Genomic DNA, 26,814 nt, shown 5'->3' on the forward strand with positions numbered 1-26,814 from the left:
CAACTTCTGGCTTGGAATTTTTATTTCACCTTTCCCTGCCCAATCTTTGCATTAGTAAGACTCATCCTCATTCTTTGTGTATTAGCAAGATCAACAACATTATATATTATTGCTTAATCAGAAGAGCATTTAAAGCAATTTTTTAAATCCCATTTTGTTAAAGCAATTGTTTTCTATCACACACAATAAACTTCCCTCAAATTTCATATTTTATTTTCCAAGAGAAAGAGCACTTTTTCTTTTCTTGCAGACTACACCTAGGAAACCGAAACAAAATGAAAGGTTATTTATTATCCAGTGAATCTGTAATAGTTACTTCATAGAGTTTTTAACAGATTGGCTGCCATAAGTATCATGAAAACAGAAACTAACTGCTTTCTTTGCTTTGTGTGTGTAAACTAGGCCACATGTGAATGCCCCTCTTCTAGAAAAAAGACCAAACCAGGTAAGTTTTCAACATTTCATAGATTAAGGTCGTCTTATTCTGTTTGATTTCCCAAAAGAAGAGCTCTCATTATAAAGTATTAAGTTTCATTTAATACAAAATAGTCATCGGAAAGGTAACTTAGATTGCTGAAAGTCCTATTACATATGCCTTACAGAATATTAATGTGTGATCCCCAGTAGATCAAACTTATGAAAAGGTACAGAACAATAGATGGTAACTAAAAAAAAAAAGAAAAAAAAAGAGAAAGAAAAGAAGAGAAGGATTCATTTTGTTTCAAGAATTGCACAGGTTTAGGGACCCAGGATTAAGGAGAGGATGGTGTCCCAGTTTGCAAGAGAGCCTTGTCTCTGCTTCCATGACTCTCCATTTGAGTGCAAAAATGTTGCCACTTATCAGTGACCACTGGAACCTCTCCAACAGGCAGTCCAGCTTCCTACCCAGAGGAGCACTAAGCCAGCTGATTGGCTCAGGGCAATCAGACAACAGCCCTCAGCCCAGCAGCAGTCAAGGAACAAAGATTGGCGACCCGATACTCAGGAAGGAAAGGATGCAAACGAGGCGAGGGGTGGGGGAAAAGCACAGAATCAACCAATAGAGATGTCCTGAAAGACTCACCCACTCAAATAAAGAAATGCTTATACCTGGAGATATTTGGCCAGGGATGGATTTTTCTTTTTTTCTTTTTTAAAGTTAAACAAGGATAAAGGTTTAAAACCGTCACTGGAGGAGCCTAATTCGTATGAAAACACTTGGTAGCTGCTTCACAACTACCTTGAGTGGGCAAGGGACCTTTTTATATATATAACGTTTGGAAAATGGAGTTTATTCAATAAATCCATCAAAAGATATCCTGTTTCCTACAAACTGTACCTAATTTTAGGGTTCCTGCTTCACAGTGATTCCAGTTCTGCGTGAGATTTCAAACTGAAGAGGTACCGGGAGGGGTGCAGAGCCCATGAAATTTTTACAGCATGGAAATAAAAAGTATTTTTAAACCTTCTAAGGGGTGAAGAATTAGACAAGAAGCAATACGTGGAAACTGTCAAGTGCTTCTCTACACACACACACCCACCCACCCACCAGATACCATCGCAGCCGGGTAGGGGAGTCTCCCTCTCCTTGCCTGACAGCTTCACTTTCTTTGAGGTCTCGAGCTGGTGATCACACTGGCCCGTCATGGTATTTTCAGTTAACAAAGCAGTTACTCAACAGGGGAAAAAGCCACAAAGGAGCAGAGCAGCTGCTGCTGCACCCGTGATGCAAGTGCAGGATGAGCCCCGGGCCGCCACCGCCGCCTCGGCTCCTCCGTGACGTCCGGGAGGGGTATCCCCGGCTCTCAGGAAGCGGTGGCCGCGGGCGGCTCCGCCCCCACGCGACTCGGGCTGGCCGGGCCGCCGCGCGCCAGGGCTGCCCCGCGAGCTGGCAGGCGGCTGCGGCGGCGGCGGCGGCGGCGGCGGCGGCGGCGGCGGCGGCGGCGGCGGCGGCGGCGGCGGCGGCGGCGGCGGCGGCGGCGCGGCGGCCGCGGCCGGCCGGCACCTGCGCGCGCACCCCGCGGGCCGCGCACCCCGCCGCCGCGCCCGCGCCTCGCCCTCTGCGCCCGGCCCGGCCCGGCCCGGCCCGCGCCCCCTCGCTCCCGAGGCTCTCACCCACTCACCCCGACCCCCTGCGCGGAGCCTGGCCCAGCGCCGCCGGTCACCAGACGGGGTCGAGCCGGGTCCAAGATGGCGACTCCGCCCCCGCCCCCGCCCCCTCCGCACCCCCGGCGGGGTCAGGGCGCCCCCTCACGCGGCGCGCTCGCGCCCGGGGCCCGGCTAAAAATACCCGGGCTCCACTATATTTGGTTCGGCCGGATCCCGGCGCGGCCGCGCGCACTCGGCCCCGCCCCCGCGCCGCGCCCCGCCCCCCGCGCCGCGCCCCGCCCCCTGCGCTCCGCCCCGCCCCGCGCAGCACTGAATGGAGAAAGGGGCGGGGGTGACCGAGGGGAACCTACTCCGCTATCTGCGGCGCGCGCCGGCGGCGAGGCCCGGCCAACCGCCCAATTTAGTAACATCGCCTGCGTCAATCACGCGCCTCCTGTGCGTCAGCGCCGCGCGGCTCCAGGTCCTGCTCCCCTCCACCCCCCCACCCCCCCACCCCCCCCCCGCCACCACCAGCCTTTGAATGGATACAATGTAGCAGCGCCCTCCTTCCTTCCGAGACTGGATTGGAACCCGCGGCGGTGCACGGGCTCGGCTCCCCTCCGCGGGGTCAGCTCTCTCAGCATCCTCCCTCCCACGGTCTTCTCTCCACACCACCCTGCCTGAAGTGGAAGTGGGAGTCGAAGAAATATATCCGTGTCGTATATAGAAATAAAATTAGTTTTGTTTTCAAGTTTCTGGTGCTAATAACTCGAACCTTCTTCCATTCTGAACCGCATGCTGTCGACAATAGGATCCTCTCCCACCCACCCCCCACTGCAAAACACACACACACACACACACACATGCAAACACTGGGACGTGTCAAAGAAATAGAATATCACGTGTGATTTAAGCGGACCGCATGGAGACCATGCCTGTCTGCGACGTTGCACTCAACTATTTTATCCCCCTTAAGAATTCATATCTGAGAGAGGTTGCTTTTCACTCAGCTGCACTTTGGAACTAAGAGACAGACTTTAACTTTGATAAATTTTTGTTTCTGTTTGCAGCAAGAAATTCACACTTAAATTCATCATTTCCAGGAAGAAATTGCTCTCCTTCACACAGTCGCCCAAGCTTTCAGCACACCATTTCATGACAAATGTGTCCCAGTAGAAGAGAGCAAATCCCATGGCGAGGAACTGACTAATAAATCCTGTTGATTGATTTCGAAATGTTTAATTTGGGAGATTGGAGGGGGGGGCAACCATGAAAAAGTGAAAGTGCGAGCTGAGATTTCCATTTCTGCGGGGTGGGGGTGGGGGGAATGATTTGCAACAGTCAGACCCGGTCAGCTGTTCAACACGTGTGTGTTTGTTTTACACACATTAAGTAGTTTCTGCGGCAGCGCGCACGTGGATGATGGATGTGCACTCAGTTGGCTTATTGTGGGTCCAGTTAGGAAATCCACACCTTAGCATAAAGAAATAAAACCTTATCTTCCCGGAGGCATCTGCATCCCTGTGCGAAACACGCACTCAGCAAATGATGCGAGGAGGAGCTGGATTAGCCTAGACGCTGCGGGCCAGCGAGACTTAAACAGCCTTGGAACTGTTGCTTGAGGAAAGCGCAGCTGCATGCACCTCGGAGAGTCTTCGGGCCGGTGCCTGACTCCTGCACCGGCTGCCAGGTCACTCGGAGAAGCTGGCTGGCGGAGCCTTCCCTTTCGGAAGAGCTGTCCTCTCCCTTACCCCCTCTCCCTGGCTCCGTGCCTCGGGGCAGCCTCGGAGGCGCGCCAGCCGCACTCCTCCAACACTACTCCACCCGAGCCTGACAGCTGGGCGGTCCCGCCTGACCCGCCGGCGGGCCGCTGCACCCTCCGGCAGACTCGCGCCCTGGCGAGCAGCGCCGCTGCAGAGGGGTTGGCGGCTCGGCTCCCAAAGGCCCCCCTGCCGGGCTTGGCCGCGCGGCGCAGTTTCCATTGTGCAGCCCGGAGAATGGTCCGGGAACGCGCGCGCGCACACACATGCACACACACACGCACACACACACACACACACACCCTCCCTCGCACACGCGGAACCGGCTGGGCCAGGGGAGGGAGGGGGAGGGTGACGTAGCGTCCCATGGCGTCACATTGACGTCTCGCATTCCAGGCACTCTATGGAGAGGCCGCTAGGGCTCCTGTGGCATAAATGACGTGCCGAGAGAGCGAGCGAACGCGCAGCCGGGAGAGCGGAGTCTCCTGCCTCCCGCCCCCCACCCCTCCAGCTCCTGCTCCTCCTCCGCTCCCCACACACAGACAGGCTCACACCCGCTCCCTCACTCGCACACACAGACACGCGCGCACACAAGCTCCGCACACACACTCCACTCTCTCCCGCGCGCTCACACCCCTCTCGCCCTGCGCCCTTGCCGGTGCAGAGCCGCGCGGCAGCCGGACGCCCCTCCCGGACTCACTTTGCAACGCTGACAGCGCCGGCGGCGGCCTCGGAGGTGGGAACTGCGGCGGCATCCTGCCCCCGGGCCGTGGCCGCAGCCAGGACGCCCGCGGAACCCCTCGCCGGCACTCTCCCATGAGTCGGGATCGCAGCATCCCCTGCCAGACGCTCACCGCCTCTGGGAGCCGCTGGGCTGGTTCACGGCAGCCCTTCCGGGACAGCAGCTGTGACTCCCCCCCCAGTGCAGATTTCGGGGCAGCTCTCTAGAAACTCGCTCTAAAGACGGAACCGCCACAGCACTCAAGTACGTATGAGATTCGCCCAGTGAATTGGGGGACTTGCTAAAAAGTTGGCGCGCTGGGAAGCGTCGCTCCTGAATTGACAACTTTGAGTGTGGGTTTTTTTTTTTTTTTCCCCCTCGCCTCCTCGCTCCGGCTTCGCTCGCCGAGCGGCCCGGGGGGTTCTGATCTGAAACTTTTCCCCTGTAGCGGGCCCGCGGGGACCTCTGGAGCTCGTGGGATTCCTCCCCCAACCCGAAGAGGCGAAAAGCCTCTAACAAAGAGGAGGACCGGGATTTGTTCAGTAGCAGCTCCAGCGATGTAATTCAGGGTATTTCGGCTCTAGTTGTCATGGTAATGATGCTCTCGGCGGCGGCGGCGGCGGCGGCGGCGGCGGCAGGGAGTTGCAGCTCCGCTGATGAACGGCAGTAATTTTCCTGCCTTTTAACTAGGATTGAAAACAGGGGCTCCGGTGGGTCCAAGTTAATATACCTAATGGTGACTCCCAGCCGGTTGACTCGGGGGAAGCTGGAGAGGGAAGGGGCCTGGGCAGCGGTGGTTGGAGTTTGCAAAGGCGCTCGGATGATCTCTGGAAAGAGGGCGTAATTGTAGGAATGTGGCTTTATTGTATTGAAATGAGCCTGGGGCTCCACTAGGCACGTCTGCCTGGCGTAGCCTACTTGCCCGTGTGCACTTTTCCCTTCAGAGGTAATAGGCTGTAATTGCTGACTCCCGAGCCCGGCCACGCGTGGGGATCGTGTTCCTTTCCTTCGGGCCTTGGCTTGGTGTGGGAATGTTTTACTCTTAAGTGACGGAACTCGCGCTTTTGGAGAAGTTGCTCCGAGTGTTTTACTCTTAATAAGAATAAATGAAAGTTCTCAGTGCTGCGGGGAGAGCGGTTATGAGAGCGCAGCCTGCGGACAATGACTTCCAAAGGCACCTCCCGAGCCGGTTGGAAGCTTGGGTCAGGACTAAGAGAGAAAGCGTTTGTCCCTTGATTCTAAAGGACGTTCCTGGAGATTGCCTTTTATTTAATGCCTTCGGATTCGTGAGAGGGAAGAGCGGCAAGGAGTTTGGTAATCAGAAATGTCGGGCTGTCATCCCAGAGCCTTAGGGTGCCAGGAGACAGAGGTAAAGGGCAAATCCGTCCTGGATCTCCTATTCCCACGATGGAGAAATATTTTACAGAACTGAGTTGGGGAAGCAAAAAGCTGCCCAACGCGGCTACCGGGCACAATGAATGAAGTCAGAGTTCCCTTGACTTACCTTACCTGTGCGAGGTGCTCCTAGCGTGAATATCAAAGACTCCTCCTCGGGCCAAGCCACCTCCACGCCGGCTCCCTCCCCAGCCCCCACCCCCCGCACCCACCCACTCCCTTCCCCGCGACCGCGCGCGCTCGCAGAAATTCTCCCCCGCGGTTTGTCTCCTCTCCCTCGGTCTTTCTGAGAATCTCTGTCTTTCCCTTTCTGTCGGTCTCTCCTTCACTCCTACGGCCCCCGCCCAACCTCCGCCCCCGCTCCCCAGGGTTGGAAACTCCGCGGAGGAGCCCCGGTCACAATGGTGCGTTTCACGGTTTCCTCCACACACTTCACCACGGGGAGGGGAACATGGGGGTGTTCCTTTCGTCTGCCCACGAGAAAGAAAGGAGCTTTGACAGAGGTGGTTATTTCTACCTAATTTACAACCCCAAGGCTCGGTGCTCCGGCCCCGGCGGCCGCGAGCGGGAGCGGCGGAACGTGTTTCCAGGCGCGGAGGCTTTGCCTAGGTAACCGGCCATGGGAGTGGGCGGGGGGGGGGGGCGTGGGGCTCTTGGCTCGGCTGTAGGAAACGTGGTGTGGCTCTTTCCCGCGAACACCCGGCGCTCGAGGGGAGCCCTTTCCTAGAGGAGACTCAACCCTCACCCGGCGGAGTCAGAGGCCGAACCTCGGAGAAAGGACCCAGGGGAGGGCAGGAGTGAGGGCACCTACTGCAGGAGGTGGTGGCAGGGTGCTGGAGACCTGTATTGAAAATTCGGGGCGGACGGGAAGCTCCTGCCACAGCCGTGGGAAGATCCGCGCGTGCTTGCGCTACAGCGAGCGCAAGATTTCCGTAGGATCATCTGGGGCAGGGCAGGGGCTGGGGGTGACAAGGGAATCCCCCGTTTCCTGGCTTTCGAGGGCTTACCGGACCTGGGGGTTCCGATGTCCCCTCCCTCTCTTCCTTCGGGCAAGCCCCTGGCGCAGGGGCGGAGGGGGACGAAACTTACACGCCCCTCTCGGCCCGCGCACCCCCGCGATTTTGGGGGGTTGTGTTTTGTTTTTTGGGTTGGTTTTGTGTTTTGTTTTGTTTTTGTTTTTTTTTTCGGTTTCATGTTCCCAAGCCTCAAGATATGAACGGGTCCAGGCAAAGAGGGCGCTGTAGGCCAGAGTTTGGGGCAGCGGATCCTTTCCCCCGAGGCCCGCCGAGCTGCGCTTCCAGCTACAAAGTTTCGCTGAGCCTGGGCGCGGAGACGCTCGCCCCGGAGCCGCGCTCGGCGCCCTCCGGAATGTGCCCCCTCGGGGCCGCGGGATGGCCCCGAGCCTCGAAGTCGCCCACCCTCAGGGATACCTCCTGCTGGGTGCAAGGGGCCTCCCTCCGCCCACCCTACCAGCCTGGAACTCCAACTGCCTTGTCCCCTTGTCTCCAGCGCCGGCCTATTTCTACTGTGCCCTTTTGTTTGCTTGACCCCTGGCCCCCGAAACTCGCGGCTAATAGAAGCGAAGCTCCATTAGCATTTAGAATGAAAAGCGCAGACTTTCTTAATTCCTCGGGGCATTCACACATTCGTTCCGGACCTGGTGCATTTCCTATGCAACGTGTAAATTCTGTATTTGGGGAGGAGGGGGGACGGGCAGTGGAGTTGGAAAATGCGCCCTCACTGACCACACGAATTCCGTCGAAACTCTTCCTCAGGTGCCCCTTCTGTGGTTTTCCTGACTTAGCGAGCTCAGAGCCAATTGTGGGGACAGAGATATCAATTGCTGGGCGATGACAGGATGCACGTATTTTTAGCCTAGGTTTGGGTGCCACAAAACGGTGGTGAGCGCAGTGGGTGCCTGACAACCTTTCTGTGGCTCCCCCCAAGGCGGCTGGTCGCTTCTGCCCAGGGACTCCGTTCACCTTAAGAACTGCTTCCTTACCCTTTTAATTCTTTGTAATCAACGTAGCATTCATAGAGACCCCCTACCAAACCACCCTCTCCTGATACGCCCAGCCCAGGCCACGACGACCACCAGCCTGGTCTCACTTTGAGCTCTGTCCTCTCTCCCGGTGCCCGCAGAGCCTACTGCGGAAGAGCGCAGTCCGGCAAGCCCTAGCCCTGAGCCTGGACCCTCCGCGGAGCCAGGCAGCACTGCCACCGCTTCCCCTCGCCGGACGTCTCCGCCTCCTACCCTCTCAGCCTCCGCTGGAGAGACCCACAGCCCCACCATTCAGCGCGCAAGATATCCTCCAGGTAGGTCTAAAGGCGCGACCCCTTATTCCTTCCAGGTTGGGAGAGGTGGGGGTTGGGGGGAGCCACGCACCCAGCAGGCAGGCTGTTCAACTTGCGCAGGGCCAGGACAGTGACTGCTGGCCACGTATTTCACAGCACAGGTGGCTTCTTTGCACGAAGCTCCTCTGGATACCACACCCTGTTGCTACCTAGTGGAGCAGCCAGATTAAATTACGCGTTGCATTTCTCAAAAATAGGTTTCCTAAGAAAAAAAATGTAATACGCCAAGAGATTAGGATCTTTCTATACATTTTAATGTCTTCATTTTTGCTCTCCTTTTATATCCAGTTCATAAATGTAAAAGTTATGGGATCGCTTTGAGCAATACAGGGCATTTATGTTTGTATAGAACCTAAATCATTTGATGCAGAAGTTTGGATTGTTGAAGCTCAGAGGAAAAGAGAAAAAGCATTTAAGCTGAAAACCAAGGAGTAAATTCGAGTTGGGCAAAAAGAGAGGATTGCAGGTTTGGCTTGTAACACCTCTTTATGCATTTCTTAAACAGATACCAAGTGCCTGGACTGTGTAGTCGCCAAAGATATGCATCTAAATAGAACTTAGTACCAAGCAAACTCATATTCTAGCTGGAAACCTAAGAAAGACACAAGGAAGAGTAATACATAGGGATTGGCAAGGAAAGATGACAGAAGACTGATGGAGAAATCCTAGAGGGGCTGAAGGAAGGAGAATAGATGGAACATTGGGCTGGGCCGTGTTCTTTCTTTTAAATATTTAGCCTTTCATTTCACCCCAACAACAGGACAGCAGGATAACTAATCCTTGACCTTCAAACTAGTGTTTTTAAGGCCCTTCTTGGAAAGTGAAGGCTTGAACTGGCCTCTCCTTATCACTGCTTCTTCCAACAGGCCCTCATCACCTTTTTTCAAGTCAAGATTTCATCCCATACACGCATGACTCAATCAGATTTGGAAATGTGGGTAAGAGAAAGATGTCAAAGGAAATGTGAAGTACACACTTTTTTTTTTTTTTATTAGTCACATCTTCTATACCATAGACTCCAAACAGAGGTTAAGCACCTGCTGTTCCTTTGGTTCAGAAAAACCAACCACTAGCAACTGCCCATTTTATCATTTCTAGTTAGCCATAGAGAAAGGGAAATAATTAGATAAAATCAGATCCAATAATTCTCAAAGCCTTCTCATCCAACTCAACCTCTCTGAACAATAATAAGCATCCTGGATACTAGCCCCTTTTGGTGGCTCAACATACAGTCAACTGGAAGAAAAACTAAACCTATTAAGGAACTGCTTTCTTTTGTAGAGGTACTAATTCTTCTGTCATAAGAAAAATTGTAGGCTAACTCACCTATTACAGTAGCTGTAAACTGTTGTCTTAAAACAGCCACTGATATATTTGATTAGTCAGAATTAGAATATATATATATATATATATATATATATATATATATATATATACTGTATATGGCAGAGACCACGTTTGGTGGGTGTTTTGTTGCAGCTGCTGATCTTTTTCTTTGCAGATGGCACAAACTCCCCCGAGTCCATTTCCTGGGCCTGTGTTCCCACCCCTCCACCTAGCTGGCTGAAGTCATCAACAGGGGTCCAGTTTGTGTAGGCTGTTAGCTGTGTTTGGAGAAATGGGGAGGGGGTGGGAGAAAGCGACCACAACGTGTGTGGGTGGGCTCAGTTGGCACTCATAAAATGTTAGAATGTCAGACTCCCTTGGCCGGTTAGTCCCACGTAGGACATCCTTTTCTTTTCTTTTCTTCTTTTTTAACTAACTCATAGATTGCTAAATCAGTGTGTGTGAGTTGGGGCACCAGTGGCCTCTTTCCCCCAAAAAATAAACTAACGGAGCATTCCCTGGCATCTTTTTGTCCTCCCAACTTGTGGCTGAGACCATCCCCAATTAGTTTACAGGGCTCAAAACCGCTCTGTCAAAACATCACCGGGCTCATGAAGGAAGGGATCCAATTTCCCCAGATCTGGTGAAGAACAAGGGCAAGGGAAGGAAGGTGGGCAGAGGCCCCCAGGAAGCCTGCTTTTGGCATCTGTGGCCCCTTTGACAGTCTGTCAGGGATTCTGCTTTCCTCCCAGGGAAGACAAGGAGTATGAAGCTTTTCAATCTAAGCCACCAGGAGGAGGGGAAAGATGTCACTTCCTCTCCCATTTTCCAGATCAGGGAGCAATGAATCCAGTGCTACCTGTCCGCTAGGAGAGAGTGCTGACTTGACTCTGAGAGACCCTGTTCCCTGTCCTGCAGATATGCCCTGCGTGCAAGCCCAGTATAGCCCTTCGCCTCCAGGTTCCAGTTATGCGGTGCAGACCTACGGCTCGGAATACACCACGGAGATCATGAACCCCGACTACGCCAAGCTGACCATGGACCTGGGCAGTACTGAGATCACGGCCACCGCCACCACGTCCCTGCCCAGCTTCAGTACTTTCATGGAGGGCTACTCGAGCAACTACGATCTCAAGCCCTCCTGCTTGTACCAAATGCAGCCGTCGGGGCCGCGGCCCCTGATCAAGATGGAGGAGGGCCGGGCGCACGACTACCACCACCACCACCACCACCACCACCACCATCACCACCACCAGCCGCCGCAGCCGCAGCCGCCGCCGCCGCCGCCGCAGGCGCAGCCGCAGCCGCCGCCGCCGCCGCCGCCGCCGCAGCCGTCCATCCCGCCGCCGTCCGGCCCGGAGGACGACGTGCTGCCCAGCACCTCCATGTACTTCAAGCAGTCCCCGCCGTCCACCCCCAGCACGCCGGGCTTCCCCGCGCAGGCGGGGGCGCTGTGGGACGACGCGCTGCCCGCCGCGCAGGGCTGCATCGCCCCGGGGCCGCTGCTCGACCCGCCCATGAAGGCGGTGCCCGCGGTGCCCGCGGTGGCCGGCGCGCGCTTCCCGCTCTTCCACTTCAAGCCGTCGCCGCCGCACCCGCCCGCGCCCAGCCCGGCCGGCGGCCACCACCTGGGCTACGACCCGACGGCCGCCGCCGCGCTCAGCCTGCCGCTGGGGGCCGCCGCCGCCGCCGCCGCAGCCGCCGCCGCCGCCGCCAGCAGCCAGGCCGCCGCGCTCGAGGGCCACGCGTACGGGCTGCCGCTGCCCAAGAGGGCGGCCGCGCTGGCCTTCCCGCCGCTCGGCCTCACCGCCTCCCCCACCGCGTCCAGCCTGCTGGGCGAGAGCCCCAGCCTGCCGTCGCCGCCCAACAGGAGCTCGTCGTCCGGCGAGGGCACGTGCGCCGTGTGCGGGGACAACGCCGCCTGCCAGCACTACGGCGTGCGCACCTGCGAGGGCTGCAAGGGCTTCTTCAAGGTGAGCGCGCGCCTCCGCCTGGCGCCCCCGCCCCCCGGCCACCGGCCTCCTCCGCCCCGAGGGCGTCCCACCCCTTCCCCTTCCAGGACCAGCAGCCTTGTTTTCCTGTGCGTTCCTGCAGCCCTTCCTAAACACCTTCACATCCACCCTCCCAGGGGCCCGCTAACCAGGCCAGCATGGACTTCAGGGAGCCGTGAACTTCCTGACTTGGCTTCCTTTATTTTGCCAGACAGAGCAGATTCTCAAAAAGGATCCCTGCCCCCCACCCCCACATTGTATTCCTTCCCTGTCCATGCAGGGTATCTGAGGGCATGGGGGTCTGTGTGCCACGTCCTGGATATTTGTATCTCATTCAATCCTCATACAAGAGCTGGGACGCTAGAATCAGATCTGAGATGGAACTCTGGCCACACGTGAGCTCTTCTTAGTAGTAGTATATTGAAGGTAGCTATTAATTATCCTTGTTTCACAGATGAGGAAGTGGAGGCTCAGAGAGGTTATTCAAGTTACACCGAGACGCACTCAGAGTGCGATGGAGGCAGGATGCCAACTCATGTTTGCACGATCCCGAAGTCTAGACCCTCTTCACAGGTCTGCAACTGCAGAATAGACAGGAGCAACTGGCTGGGTGCCGTTTGAGGCGGCTCGCTCTGTAGAAGATAGAAGCTGGGGTCTCACCAGTTTGCTCCAACTCTGTGCCACACACAGTGAGGTGTAGACGCGGTTCCTTATATCATAGACGCAAAGGAGAATTTTACAGTGGGAGGGTCTTCAGCCTCCCCAATATCTTATCCCTCAAGGTGAAGCCTAGGAAGAGAAGCCTTGTGCATTCTAGAAATGGTGATTTAGTGGCATGTTTGGCAGTTCCAGCTGGTTACTTTCAACATTTGAGGTCAGTGCTCCTTCTTTCTACTGTTTTTGCTTTTTTTAAAAAAAAAAAGATTTTATTTATTTATTCATGAGAGACAGAGGGGTGGGGCACAGAAACAGGCAGAGGGAGAAGCAGGCTCCACGCAGGGAGCCCAACATGGGACTCGATCCCGGTTCCCCAGGATCACGCCCTGGGCCGAAGGCGGCGCTAAACCACTGAGCCACCTGGGATGCCCTCTTTCTTTCTACTGTTGAGGTGGAAGAGGCCTTGTTCTCTTGCTGCTCTACTTTTGCTATTGACTTCCAGAATTCTAAAGACACTTAATTCTGTGCCACCCTCCCCACTCCCTTGGCCATTATCTCTGGCATTTGCAAACCCACAAATGTTCTCCCACTAGACTCTAGGGCTGGGCAGGGTGGAGGGAAAGGGGAAGCTAGGTGCTGATTGGGTAACTGGTATTTGGGAGACCAATAGGATACATCTGGGAATGTGCTAAAATTGGACTCAGAACACTCAAACAGGAGTCCTTTGATCTGTCACCTACCAATCTATGAGGTTGAACATGATCTGTCTTTCTAGGCTTCCGTTTTTCAATCCGATGAATAAAATTCAGAGAAGGGCTATGAGTATTAAATTAGACAAGACAGATATGAATGCACTTTATAATCTTTAAAGGGCCATAAAACAGTCGTTCATTATTAAATGAAAACTACAAAGTATTTACTAAAATGCACATGTATGTGGATTGGTATACCTACCAGCAAGCATCAATTATTTTTGATCTGGGATTAGGAATCATGCCATTAATTAACTTCTGCAGATAAAGGAGAAAAATGCTTGTGGAGAGACTTTGCAATATGTCTAGTGCCATATAGGAGTTATGCAGAAGTATGATGTTTTAAATGCAGAACCCTCAGTTTAGCCATTTTTTTTCTGTCTGAACTGCTCAAGCTTTACCAGGGTTCTTTCCAAGTTAACCGCATTCCCGTAGCAGATTTCATTTTCACAGTATTTCAGTGGAAATGCTGAAGGGCAATGAAACAGGCAGCCAAAAAGGGGTAAAAGAAAGAAAAACAATTAAGAGAAGTACGATTAACCCACAAATATAATCACCTCTGAATAATTGAGAGTTAACCAAAATACAGGACTGGTAATACATTCCTAGTCTAGAAATGTCAATTAAGTGTTCCCCAACAGCATCCCTTTTCTGCAGCAATGCCTTGAAAACAAATCTATACTTGAAAGGGTGGGGGTAGGATGGGGGAGAACCACCCCACAGATCTGTTAATTAAAGGAACAGGAGCAGGTTTTACCCAGTGGCTTTCTACCATTAAATTGAATTCTTTAAAAATGTGACATGAGGTGCAGTTAATGATGGGAATTCAGTGATTGAACCATAACGATCTCTCCCTGTCCTTAAACTGTGCAGGCACACACAACTGTGGGGAAGGCTTCAGGTTATTGGGAAAATGTATACCTGAAGCAAAATGCCACCAGCACTCAAATTGGCATATAGCCTTGAGGATGATGGCAAGAAACAGAGTTTTAGAAATTACTGCATGTCCAATGAAAGAAAGCTTCATTCAGGAAACATAAGTTTCCTACCCTTACAGACTGTTGAGAATTTAAATGCTGGAAACTCAGAGATATGTTTGTGTTTGGGAATTTTGCATTTTAAACTAAATGAATCTGGCTTTGGTAGATTTTTAAAGTCATAGAAGCAGTTTAGAAACCGTTTCCTAAAATGAAATTAAAAGGTGATAAGGTGAAAATGAATACATGGGGGTTGAGAATTGCTAAAAGTAAAAGACTAAAAGTAAATCTAGAATTTTGGATACAAAACAGATCACCAACCCAAATTATGTGGATTTCTTTCTTTTCTCTTTCTTTCTTTCTTTCTTTCTTTCTTTCTTTCTTTCTTTCTTTCTTTCTTTCTTTCTTTCTTAATGCAGCCCAGGCTTACCAAATAAATTCCAACTTTCTGCTCTATTTGGAGTTGTATAGATTCAGGTAATTTCTGAATAATTTCACCCTAAGTGGTGAATACACATCCATTTGCACAAATGTCTTTAATTTTTTTTAAAAAATCATTTTTTAAAATCTTGAGCATAAAATATGCTTCATTATTTCTCCATGTGTCATTTTAAAATTATATGTGATTCTGAAGAATAAAACATCAATTTATATCCAAGTCTAAGGTTTATGATGTGTTGTTTACAATATGGCTATTTTGATATCTGTCTCAATAGTCGTTTATGAAATAACCTGTTAATGGGAATTTTTATTGAAAATTTATGGCTCTCATACTTCCTCCTTTCTTTCCTCTTTTTGTTTATTTGTTTTCAGTTGTTATAGCAGCTTTTAGTAACCAATTTTAAGATGTTGCTTTCAAAACTCAGAAATAACCAGTTGACCATACGTATTCTCTTAAGAAAATATTCTCTTAATACATTTTATCTTAATATCTTAAAGATAAAATAAATGATATAGGCAGATTAAGGATAGTGATTTTTTTTTTTTTTGCATAAAGGCATTTCCTATATGCTTTAACTAGTCAAGTCCTGATTTTGCTTTTTATGATTTCATCTCTATTGGGGAACAAAGCCAGTTACTGTGATATTTGACTTATAATAGTGATAGCCAACAAAGTACATCCCAGATAATTTTGATTTTATTTTAATAAGGTCAGCAATAATCAGGGGAGTGGAACAAGTAGAAAATTGTTCCCAAAGGGATATTAAAAGTGGAGATAATCTAATCCTCCAAGGTATGATATGTTGACCTGGTAATTTCAGATATGATTTTATCATTCAGACTTGGGTGTCTCCTGAGACTTGCTTCAGAACAATCCGAGATGATTTTCATTGTCAGCAGCTAACACTAATAAAATTGTTTTTCCTGCAGGCTAGCGTGTTAGGAAATTAAATTTATCTAATTATACGAATTGCACTGTCGCTTTTCACATTGTAATTAAAATACATCTTGTCAGGTCCTACCTCTTTCCAGAAACTATTAGTTGACTATCTCTGTATTGTGTTTTCTCAGAGAACGGTTCAGAAAAATGCAAAATATGTTTGCCTGGCAAATAAAAACTGCCCTGTAGACAAGAGACGTCGAAACCGTTGTCAGTATTGTCGATTTCAGAAGTGTCTCAGTGTTGGCATGGTTAAAGAAGGTATGGATATAATGCTTTTTATTCAGCTTGCTTATATATATATTTTCAGATATCACTGAGAAAAATGTTAATATTGACGTTGGGGTGGTGAATTTTCCTACTTTCCAAGATTTTACTTTTATGGTGTATATTACCACTTAAAAATAGCTGAGGACTACTTATTCTAATTTCTCAAAATCAATAGAGAGCTTGTGTACATACATCTCTGTTCTATTTAAGAAGGAGACTTTTAGGGCTAATTCATTACTAGATGTAAGTACGGGTGACTTTTATGCTGCTTGTTTCAACTCTCATTAAATCATTGTGTGGATATAATTCCAAACTTACTGCCACTTTTAAATGGTTGGTCTTGTTAATGATTGCTCAACTGTAATGTGTTTTGATTGCTTTTTGTGATTTATGGCTCTTCATGAATATCTTTGGAGACATTTTTTTCTTTTTTTCTTTTGGCATCAGTTGTCCGTACAGATAGTCTGAAAGGGAGGAGAGGTCGGCTGCCTTCCAAACCAAAGAGCCCATTACAGCAGGAACCTTCTCAGCCCTCTCCACCTTCTCCTCCGATCTGTATGATGAACGCCCTTGTCCGAGCTTTAACAGACTCAACACCCAGAGATCTTGATTACTCCAGAGTAAGTTTTATGATGTCCTGTTTTCAAATGATGAGGTCTCTGTTCATGATATTAGGAACAAGAGTTGATTGAATGACTTTGCGCCTTTCACTGTACTAAACAGTTTTCATACCTTCTCTATATTTCTCACTTCATTTAGCAATCCCAGTGCATCCATTGCACCAAATCATTTTTGCCTTATTGGATCTCTAAATGCCTTAACAAATTATCCTGACAGTGCTGCACCTGTCATACCATTGTTGCAGGACTCCTGGTGGTTGTGCCAATGAAAATGTGCACAGGTGAATTATAGTGTGTAGATTTCTTTCGTGGTTTAGAGGTAGTAACTACCGTTTTTTTCATATTGTGATCAAACCATCTGGGTGAGCCTCAAGTTATCCTTCAGCAGTTTATCCAGTTGTATCAGCACTGATTGACCTGCTGCTTATTCAGAGGGACTCGACCACTGATGGAGAGGAGGGAGCTCTGGCCTTGACATTGGGAGGTGTCAGGGGGACCAGGATGGAACACTGCCTGTGCTGATTCCTGCCTGTGTCACCTGGCTCCCACTCTTGGCTTTCTCGTCCCTACAGTGGAGATGATTATAATATTTAACCCCGGAGGGATGTTTGGAACATCAGTCACACAGGAATGATTGTTTTGAAAAGCATAAGTGAGTATTGTTATTTAAATGAAACAAAGCATATCAATATTTTTATTTATTGTGAGATAAACTAAAATATCATCAGTCTGAACTCTGAAAAGTCCCCACACAGGAAAACCATAAGAAGGGATTTTCTGAGCAAATGTATAAACAGTACTGGAAGGCAGTTTTGAAAAAGACTTAGAAAAGCAAAATTCTAGTAAGACAGGGTCTTACCAGAGAGAGAAAGAAAGGAAAAGGATTACAATTACTGAGCTATTTCTGCATGCTAGACATTGTTGTCTGTTGTCTCATTTCATCATTTAAAGAACCATGAGGGATGCCTGGATGGCTCAGGGGTTGAGTGTCTGCCTTCAGCCCAGGGCGTGATCCTGGGAGCCCCAGGATCTAGTCCCATGTCAGGCTCCCTGCATGGAGCCTGCTTCTCTCTCTGCCTGTGTCTCTGCCTCCCTCTCTCTCTCTCTCTCTCTCTCTCTCTCTCTGTCTCATGAATAAATAAATAAATAATCTTTTTTAAAAAAGATAAAGAACCATGAACTGTGAGGCTAGTCACCCCCTCTCTGATATAAGAAAACTTAGAAACATAGTGTGCACACCGATGAGAGAGAGAGACCAGTCCAGGGATCTCCGGTTGGTTGATCTGGCTTGGCAGCTACTACCAGATTGCCCTACCCAGGCCTAATCAGTATTTCAGACTTCTGACAGAAGGGGTGATTAATATACCCACTGGGATCCTCCTTCCCTCTGTACCCTCATTATAGGCTGTGAAGCCTCCTCTCCACACCTAATCACAAAACTTCAAATGAGAAGCATGGTAGACCCTTAGCACCAAAGGTTGAGGACTCTTACTCTGATTACAAGTAGCATCTCTTAACTAAAGTCAAGTCTCAAATAATAGTCTAATGAAATAATGCAGTGGTTAAGGGCTTAGGCTTTGGAACCACACCAGCTTAGATGAAAATCCAAATCCATCATTTAGTAGATAGGTGACCTTGAGCAACTGATGAAACCTTGCAACACCTCAGTTTCCTCACCTGTGTTGTGGAGTAATAACAATAATATCTACTTCCTGTGGTGGTTTGTGAAGAAGATTCAGTAAGGTGATAACTTGTCAAAGTTTTGACCCAGTGCCCTGTACGTTATGTCCTTGACCAGCCTTTCTCACTTTACCATTTATTGAAGGTACTGAGAAGTATGAACACTACCTATGTCAGAGGCCATGTAGCAATGCCATTAAGGTAAATGTTATCATGTGTTTCGAAGATGAGGCCATGAAAACCAGGAAACGTTAAAGGAGTGACTTGCCCAAGGTTACATAGCTGATATTTATCAAAGAGAGAATTGGAAGCCAGGTGCACCGGACTCCAAAGTCTGTGTTTCTAAATACCGTGCTTCACTGTGTCTTTGGCTTCAATGATAGTGGGTACTGGAAAAGCATTCGGGAATAAGGGTGTCCCCTTCCTGAAGCAAACTTTGCCTCCCTTTATGCAATTTGTCTGAATTAATGAAGCTGCTCCACATAGCCTCTGCCGAGCCCATAGCACAAGGTTTGACGTTGGTCTGGGGCATTGGAAATCACTACCGATGGTCAGTCCAGAGAACTAAGGCCCCCAAAGTGATTTTTTGGCCCCAAATTATCCAACTATTGGTCTATATGGCCTAATTAGTCATTCAGTGGCAAACCTTCGCCAGCACTTTGAGTTGTCCCAGCTGGGAACTGTGTCCACACTGAAAAATCAATCCAGTGTGTTTGCTTGCCTCTGCACTATTCAGTGTGTTAGACTAGAGTCATCATCCTCATCAACAAACATTTATCCAATTTAATTGTTAGCTTTGTCCAAAATAGCAGATTGACCATACCAGAGTCCGGGTCACATTCATACTACCTTTGGGGCCCCCGCTCAATTTTGTAAAGCACATTTATTTTAATTGCATTGTTTTGGAATCAGGTTGAGCCTCATAGCTTGGATTCTCCTGCTTTTAGATAGCTTTACAAAATTATCTAAACTTGGACCAAAATCAATTAAATTAAAAGACTTTTTAAAAATACAGTGAGTTTTCATCAAAAACTTGGATGAAGGCATAGAAGGCATGCTGATCACATTTGCAGATGACAGAAATCTGGGAGGGATCGCTAATATGATGGATGTCAGTATCAACATTCAGAGTGATTTCGACAGGTTGGAACAGGATGGGCTGAAGCCATCATGAAGAAAGTTAACAAAAATAAATGTTCAGCTCAGCATTTAGAATTTCAAAACATGGGAGAGCCTTGGCCCATCAGTAGTTCCTGTTAAGAAGATCTTGGGACTTTATTCAATACACAGTCAATATGAACCAACAAAGTATACGTGTGGTGGAAGGAAGGGATGCTGAACTACCTTAGGGCTGCGGTAGTAGAAATATAGGACCAGAACCAAGTTGGTGGTGGTCTCACAGGCTCCGTCCTGTGAGACCACACTTCAAGGTGAAGTCCCTTCCCAAACCGGGGTTTAAGGGGGATGTGGACATACTGTTTCTGGAAACTTGTAAGGGATGGTTGGAGGAAATGAAAATATCTAAACAGGAAGGCAGAAGGTTTGGCAGGATTAGGTCACTCTTTTACCCTGTGGAAAGAGGACTGTTGCTCCCAAGAGCAGATCTGAAGGGAGAAGAAGAGGGGGGCCCTTCCAGCTCATTCTGAAGATAAGGATGAGCTCTCTCTTAGCTACAAGAGCTGCTGTGGAAGCGTGAGTTCATCAACACAAGAAGTAACTAAGGAGAACACATAACAGGATTTCTCACAAGCAGAGAAGTTATTTTGAATATTGAATTCCTTCCAATTCTAAGATTTTATGATTCTGGGGTTTGCCTTATTGTTCCTAAATGCAAGTGATTTTATATTTATGTGATATTTTATTTATATATATATATGTGTGTGTGTGTGTGTATACATATATATGTGTGTGTGTGTTAAGTAACTTGTTATTTAACAAGATTGAACCTGCTTTGTTCTCTAAAAAACATTACCATAAAACGAATGAAGCAAACTGAATTTATTGAGTGCCTACTTTGAGCTAGGCACCATCACATATGTTCTTACATAATTTCCCTTAAGCCACAGACTTATGTGCTATAATTTATGGTTTCCGTCATTTTTTTAGGAATGTCATTCGTTAAAACTCAGTTTTCATCATACCTTCTCCTGATATATATGCAAATGTTAGAACTGGAGGGGACCTTGAGATCATCTAATCCACCCCCATACTTTCAGAGGAGTAAATTGAGGCTTCTAGGGGTTAAGTGTCTTGCCTGAGGTCAGGAGCAAAGCTAGGACTAGATCTGAATCTCATCCCTCAAGGTATTAAGTTTCTATTTCACCATACTGCCACTTCCCTGTAATGAAAAGTTACTAGTTTTTTCTAATAGAAGCTTTATGAGGCTTTTAAAAATAATAATAATTATTATTACATATATATATACATATACCCATTCGGTTTTGTTAAAAGGCAAACCATTTAGAAGAGGACAGAGTGAAAAAAATCAAAGTCTCCTCTTTATTGCTGATTAATCCCACTCTTCAGTGGTAACAAATGTCACCATTTCAGTGTGTGTCCATAATTTACTATATTTTAAGTAAGAATTTGTCCTGTTGGATTTGAGTCAGACAGTTGATTTGACCAAGGCAATTTATTGACAATGCCAGTTTCCCCCATGAATCTGGTAAATAGAGAAATGAGATGATGTTTGCCAGATAGGTATGTTCTAACCTTCTTGTACCCGCCTGTATGCCTCTAAGGTCCTAAACGAGTGGTTTTCCTCATTGTGAGAGAGGGAGGAGGAAAGAGTTGCGTTCCAAGTCACAGAGGGAATGCATGCATGTTTTAGAGGCCAGAAAGAGAGCTCCTCGCACTGTGAAGTGTTCCTGGCTCCGGGACCTTCACTTCTCCTTTGGGCCAAACTTCTCTCCTTCAAAAGTGAGCTCAGATCATTGTATATCAGTGCAGTCAAAACATGTCACGTTTGATTTGTTTCTTCTCGAAATGTAGCTATCCTCTGTCCCACAGTTGCTTTTAATTTAGCAATACAAGTATATATAGATACTGGGCTTGGCTTCAGAGCCTGCACAATTACTAATGAGAAAATATATTTAACGTCCTCATTAATTGGTCATTTCTAGTATTTTTCAGCAAACGGGGATGTTTCTTGGTAATTGGTGTCATTCAGTGTAGTAACAGACTCCAAATACCACTCGGAGATGCCACTCGGATAAAACCAGGCACCAGCAAATGGCATTTAAATATGTTAACAAGATAGCCTGAGAAACATCGTGGCGAACACATGTTAGACTAGAGAGTAAACAGCCTAAAGACTCGGCAAAGAGAAAGGTTGACTGAAGCTACTCAGAAGACCCTCTCAAATTGCCATCAATACCCTAGGTGACTTCAAGTCCGTTCCTGGGCCACAGTGGGTCGCAGCTTCCCTGTCTGAATGCTGGGGAGACTGGGCTAAAGGCACCACCATGATCCCTCCCAGCCTTCTCATTCTCTGACCCTCTAACCATTACACCTGCCATAAATCCACTGTGGGGAGAGCTCAGCATCTCCCAGAGTGTGGTACCCAGAAAGACCCAGGGTGTTTGCTTAAAAATTCAGATTCCTGGGCCATACCCAGACCAATTAAATCCGAACTAGGAGAGGGGGAGGAGGCAGACAGGAATCTGCATGTTAACAAATGCCTTGGATGACTTGTTGCCACACGAAGATTTGCGAACCATCAATATAGTTTAATAAGAACAATCCAATTTTACCTCAAATCTCCCGTCTCCCAGCTTTGTTTTTGAGGCCGAGAAGGAATGAATGATAGACATATATATACATTTTCAAAAAGTCACCAAGTCATTTAATAAATATTTATCCAATGGCTGCTGGGCGTCAGGTGCTGTTCTACAGCAGTGGACACGTTGTGGAAGAGCAGCTCCTGCCCTCAGGCAGCTGACATGGTGTGAAGGAGAGAGAAAGTAAGCAAATGTATAATGCAGTGATGCCATTAGTGGGGGCAGGGGAGGGTTTTGTTTTTTAGCAGGGGAGGCAGTTAGAAGAGAATTGGGAGGAAAACATATTTGTTGCCAATTTGTTTTAAAGTGTAAGAACTTAGGAATATGTATACATAGTTTGGCTCATGTCATGATGACATCTAAAATGTATAAAGAAATAGAAAGGCCCAGGGAAAACTAGCATTCTGAGGGGAGACAAAATGTTCTTAGGACATTTTACATACTCAGCCTGGACTGGCAGTGAGGTAGAGTAAATAGCAGGTTCCATTCTTTTATGAAAACATCACATTGCTAATGTGGTAGGGCTGGTAGTCACTGAGGGTCTCACTTAATTCCCAAACAACTTATTTGAGGCCTGGGTTGTTGATGAAGTCTGACCTGCACAGCCATAGTATTGCCATATGCAAAATGGAGCCTCATTTAAGTAACTTCTGTTGATAATTTCAGCTCTAGATTCTCAGTCTAGATTACTCAGAGAAACTTATATCAGGCATTAGCTGTAGCCTCTTCTAACTGGTTAGTAAATGTGGTATTGTCTTTGACTAGACATAAAGCCAGACTTTGGATGAATCAATTTATTCACATAGGCTGGAATAAAAAGCCTAAACAGGAAAAAAGATTCGTTATTTAAAGTCTTCCTCTATTTGGCCTGAATTTGATTAGAATGATCAATAAACATTTCCAGATTTTCTCCAGTGAACCACAAACCTGCTTATCCCAGAGATAGAGTGATATAGGGGACCCTAGAAGCAGAGAATGGGGATTTGATTCTTGCAATTTCAGATGGTTTTATAAAAAGTGCCAGACCAGGTGAGAAAGGATCTAAAATGTTTTGTTTTGTTTCTTTAAATCTTATGTTCAATAGAGGGGACACTTGGTTTGTCTTTTCCCCTAGCATTGGAGGCTAACCCACGAGTCACCCCCGAGTTACTGGTGGCTCACGCTGAATTCATTTTGGCTCCAGAATTTTGGAACGTGGGCCAGAATCAATGCAGGTGAAGCCCAGAGGGGCTGGCTGGAGTCTGGCATGCTGGGCCTGCTGGCTTTTCTCCTTGCTGGACTCCATCAGAGACAACTGCTCATGCAGGGTAGGCAGGGTTTGCATCTCCCTGTGTGCAGGATGCATGAAATGTGAGCCCAGCAGGGACGGAGGCCTGCAGAGGATGCTGGGTGGAAGCTAAGCACTCTGGAGAGTTCTGAGCAAATATTGAAAGCAGAGAGATTATTGAGTTGTGAGCCATGGTTTCAGGGAGGTCAGTGCAGAAGGGAGCTATTAGGTCCCATTCCCAGGAAAAAGTTTATAACCTTTGGTCTTTTTATCTCCATTTACCATCCTATTTTAAGACAAAATAATGCTGAATCAGTGTCAAATTCTAGGCAGTAACATCATACCTGGTATGATTAGCAACATTTAGAATCATTGAGTGCAAGAATCCATCATATGGAACATTCGCCAGGATAGTTGATAGTCTGGGCCATAAAACACACCTTAACAAATTTAAAAGAATAGAAAACACACAATGTCTGCCGCCAAACCACAATGGAATTAAATTAGAAATCAGTAACAGAAAGACAGCTGAGTGCAAAGAGCCAGAAGGAATCTTAAAAATCAGGTAGCCAGTCACTTCCTTCTCCAGAAAAGTTAAGTAACTTGGCTAGGGCTGCATAGCAAGTCCATGCCAGAGCCTGGAGGAGGACCCCATAACCTGCAGCCTGGTCCAACATTCTTTTCTCTACCCCAGGTACCACTCGGGAGTTTCACAAGTAGTGCTGTCAGCTTTTTAAAGGGGGTTCTACTCTAATTTTCCTCCTATCCTTGGAGAGTATTTGGAAAGAGATGCACAGAAGAGAAAGTTTTTTTTTTTTTAAAGTTAAATAAAATCCCTTTCTCCACTCCCTTTCAGTTAGTAGTGTATGTGCTAAAAGGAGGTGGGGGGAATTATCGTGACACCAGGATCATGCCACCATCCTTGACCATCTGTGGGAAGGAGGACTGCTTGCTTCTCCCGGACTTTGCTCCCAAGAAGTCCCATCACATCACAGAAACATCCAGGACTTCATTGAATCCAGGCCCTGGGTGGAATTATTGAGAACAGAAGAGCCAGGACTGAACTGGACCTGATGTTACAGGATCCTAGAAAATCAGGGCTGAGAATTAGAAACCTTCCAATTCAACCCCTTTCCCCATTTTATAAATATGCAAGTGGTGGAACAGTGTTCATTCCATCATCATTATCAGTACCATCGCTGTCATCATTTGTTAAATATCCTTATGTTGGGCCCTTCAAATATATTATCATATATAATCCTTACAACAGAATCTTGAGGAGGGTATTATCCCCATTTTACAGAGGGGAAAACCGAGGTTCAGAAAAGTGAAGTAATATATCCCAGATAACTACAGGCAGAGCTCCATTATTTCACAAATTAGGGGCTAGGATTAGAGCAGCTGGTCTCCTTGTCTGATGGTGTCTTTTGTTATTTCATGATGCCTCGTGGGAAAGCATAAAGGGAGAAAAAAAGAGACCCAATTAAGACAAGTACTTCATTTCCTCGTATCTAAGTAGTTCCTCAGTGAGCACCTGGTGTTTATTGGCTGTCCCTCCTCCAGCCAGATTAGGGCATTGTGACAAACTTAGGCGCTCCCCTGACTACTCTTTCACTAAACAATACTCAACAACAATTTATTGGGGGTCATTTATGCGCTAGTCACTGTGCTGCCGACAAAACATGGGACCAAATGAGTACACACACAGAGACCTCCAATTAGAGCAAAGCAAAATGCTTTAGTTTTAGTTTTAGAAAAAAAACTATTCCACAGGCTACCAACTAGGAACATCAGACATATTACCAGCCAGGAAGTGCAAGAGTGGAAGTCACAGGGCCATGTTTAAGTTTTGGCTGGACCACTGTTAGTTGTGAACCTTGGGAAAGTCCCTTAGCCTTCCTGAGTCCCTCTGAGCTTCCTTTTTCTCATCTGTAAAATAAGGATTAAAATCCATACCCCGGGGGAACTGAGAGAAAGGACACAAACGCACTCAAGGCTGTGTTAGGGCAAAGGAAATGATGCACATATTTACATGAGTATTTCTGCAGATCTCAAATCTCCGTGTTGTTGGTTGTGCCTTGATTATTATCTTGCTATATCAGTCTTTCTGCTGAAACCAAGAGGACTTTTTCCCCCAGTGACTCGAGCAAAACCCTGACTCTACCAAAATATCCAAGAGTAGAACAGGGGCTTTATTCCTACCTGTACCTTTCTTCTCCTGGGATCCTTTAGATCAGAGCCGTCCAATAGAATATTCTGCAGTGAGGGAACTGTTGCCCATCACACGTGGCTTTGGAGCCCTTGAAATACAGCCAGTGCGACTAAGAAACTGGACTTTATGTTTTATTTAATTTTCATTAATTTAAGTACCCACAAGTCCTGAGTCTGAGGGCACACGACTGCCTGGGTCCTGCTTAAGGAAACACCCTCCCGGGATCCCTGGGTGGCGCAGTGGTTTGGCGCCTGCCTTTGGCCCAGGGCGCGATCCTGGAGGAGACCCGGGATCGAATCCCACGTCGGTCTCCCGGTGCATGGAGCCTGCTTCTCCCTCTGCCTGTGTCTCTGCCTCTCTCTCTCTCTCTGTGTGTGTGTGTGTGACTATCATAAAGAAATCAAAATTAAAAAAAAAAAAAAGGAAACACCCCTCCCCTGCCTGGTTTGTTTTTACCTCACAAAAGTCCACCTGCAGGAAGCAAAAATCATTCTCTTCTCCTGTTGATTAATTCTGTGGTTCCCAGACTCCAGTATGCATGAGAATCAGCTGGAGATCTTGATAAAGCAGTTTCTTGGGCCTACCCTCAGAGATTCCACTCCGGTAGGTCTGGGATGGGACCCAAGATGTTCATTCCTGGCACATTCCCAGGTGTTGCTGATGCTGCTGGCCCAAGGACTACACTTTGAGAACTGTGGCTTAATTAACATCTTAGAGACAGCTGTGCTGTAGTGGAACCAGTAGACCCTGGCGGCCTGCTTGGACCCAAACCTCTGGGGTAATGGTTCTTCTCAGCAATAGCTGCTCTTTGGAATCACCTGGGGAGCCTTTGAAATTCTTGGTGACCAGTCCCCACTCCAGACCAGTTAAATTCGAATCTCTGTGTGTATGAGCTAGACACAGTGCTTTTTAAGCTTGATTTCCATCTTGCATCAAGATTAAAAACCACTGCACTAAAGAGACTTAGCCAGATTTCTTTTGTCTGTTAAGAGGTAACAGAATTTGCTGTTTACATCGTGAGAATCAGAAGAGACCAAATGCCAAAAAAAAAAAAAAAAAAAAAAGTTTCGGGCACTGACAGTCTTGCAAGAGCCAATTTGCAAATAATGTTGCCATCCCTGTTGAACTAAGATAATGCTGCTCTCTGTGGTTTGCATTCCAGTACTGTCCCACCGAACAGGCCGCTGCAGGCACCGATGCTGAGCACGTGCAACAGTTCTACAACCTCCTGACAGCCTCCATCGATGTGTCCAGAAGCTGGGCAGAAAAGATTCCCGGATTTACTGATCTCCCCAAAGAAGATCAGACATTACTTATAGAATCAGCCTTTTTGGAGCTGTTTGTTCTCAGACTTTCCATCAGGTAATTACTATGATTTTATCTTTTCTTTAGTTCTCCCCTTACTTCGAAGAAGTTGGAAACCTGCTGTGTTCATAATGGAGTCATCCATGAAGAGTTTGCTCAGGAATGAAATAGGAAATATGGTCAGGCATTAATAAAAATGGGCAGTGGCTAAGAGCACTGGCCTGGAAGCCAGGACTCGTGGGTTCTAGTGTCAGTTCCAACATGAACTTGCTGTGAAACTCTGAGAAGGTCACTGGCTT

At 47.8% G+C, this 26,814-nt stretch overlaps 1 protein-coding gene across 4 annotated transcripts in view; it reads left to right on the plus strand.

Annotated features, from left to right (window-relative positions):
• Nucleotides 1-4,293: 4,293 nt before the first annotated feature.
• NR4A3 (nuclear receptor subfamily 4 group A member 3) overlaps nucleotides 4,294-26,814 on the plus strand; it is a 40,290-nt gene continuing 17,769 nt past the window's right edge. Inside the window, exons 1-7 of one of the 4 annotated variants that reach the window (XM_025432487.3) lie at nucleotides 4,294-4,812; nucleotides 8,086-8,259; nucleotides 9,165-9,236; nucleotides 10,543-11,597; nucleotides 15,514-15,643; nucleotides 16,100-16,272; nucleotides 26,373-26,572. In XM_025432487.3, the coding sequence (XP_025288272.1) occupies nucleotides 10,545-11,597; nucleotides 15,514-15,643; nucleotides 16,100-16,272; nucleotides 26,373-26,572 (1,556 nt within the window). In that variant the 5' untranslated portion in view covers nucleotides 4,294-4,812; nucleotides 8,086-8,259; nucleotides 9,165-9,236; nucleotides 10,543-10,544. Of the gene's footprint in view, nucleotides 4,813-6,263; nucleotides 6,553-6,604; nucleotides 6,876-8,085; nucleotides 8,260-9,164; nucleotides 9,237-10,542; nucleotides 11,598-15,513; nucleotides 15,644-16,099; nucleotides 16,273-26,372; nucleotides 26,573-26,814 lie in introns of those variants that run through there. The other 3 variants (XM_025432484.3, XM_025432485.3, XM_025432486.3) reach the window with 3 other exon arrangements.

This window comes from Canis lupus, chromosome 11 (assembly GCF_003254725.2).
Source record: "Canis lupus dingo isolate Sandy chromosome 11, ASM325472v2, whole genome shotgun sequence".
NCBI classification, from domain to species: domain Eukaryota; kingdom Metazoa; phylum Chordata; class Mammalia; order Carnivora; family Canidae; genus Canis; species Canis lupus.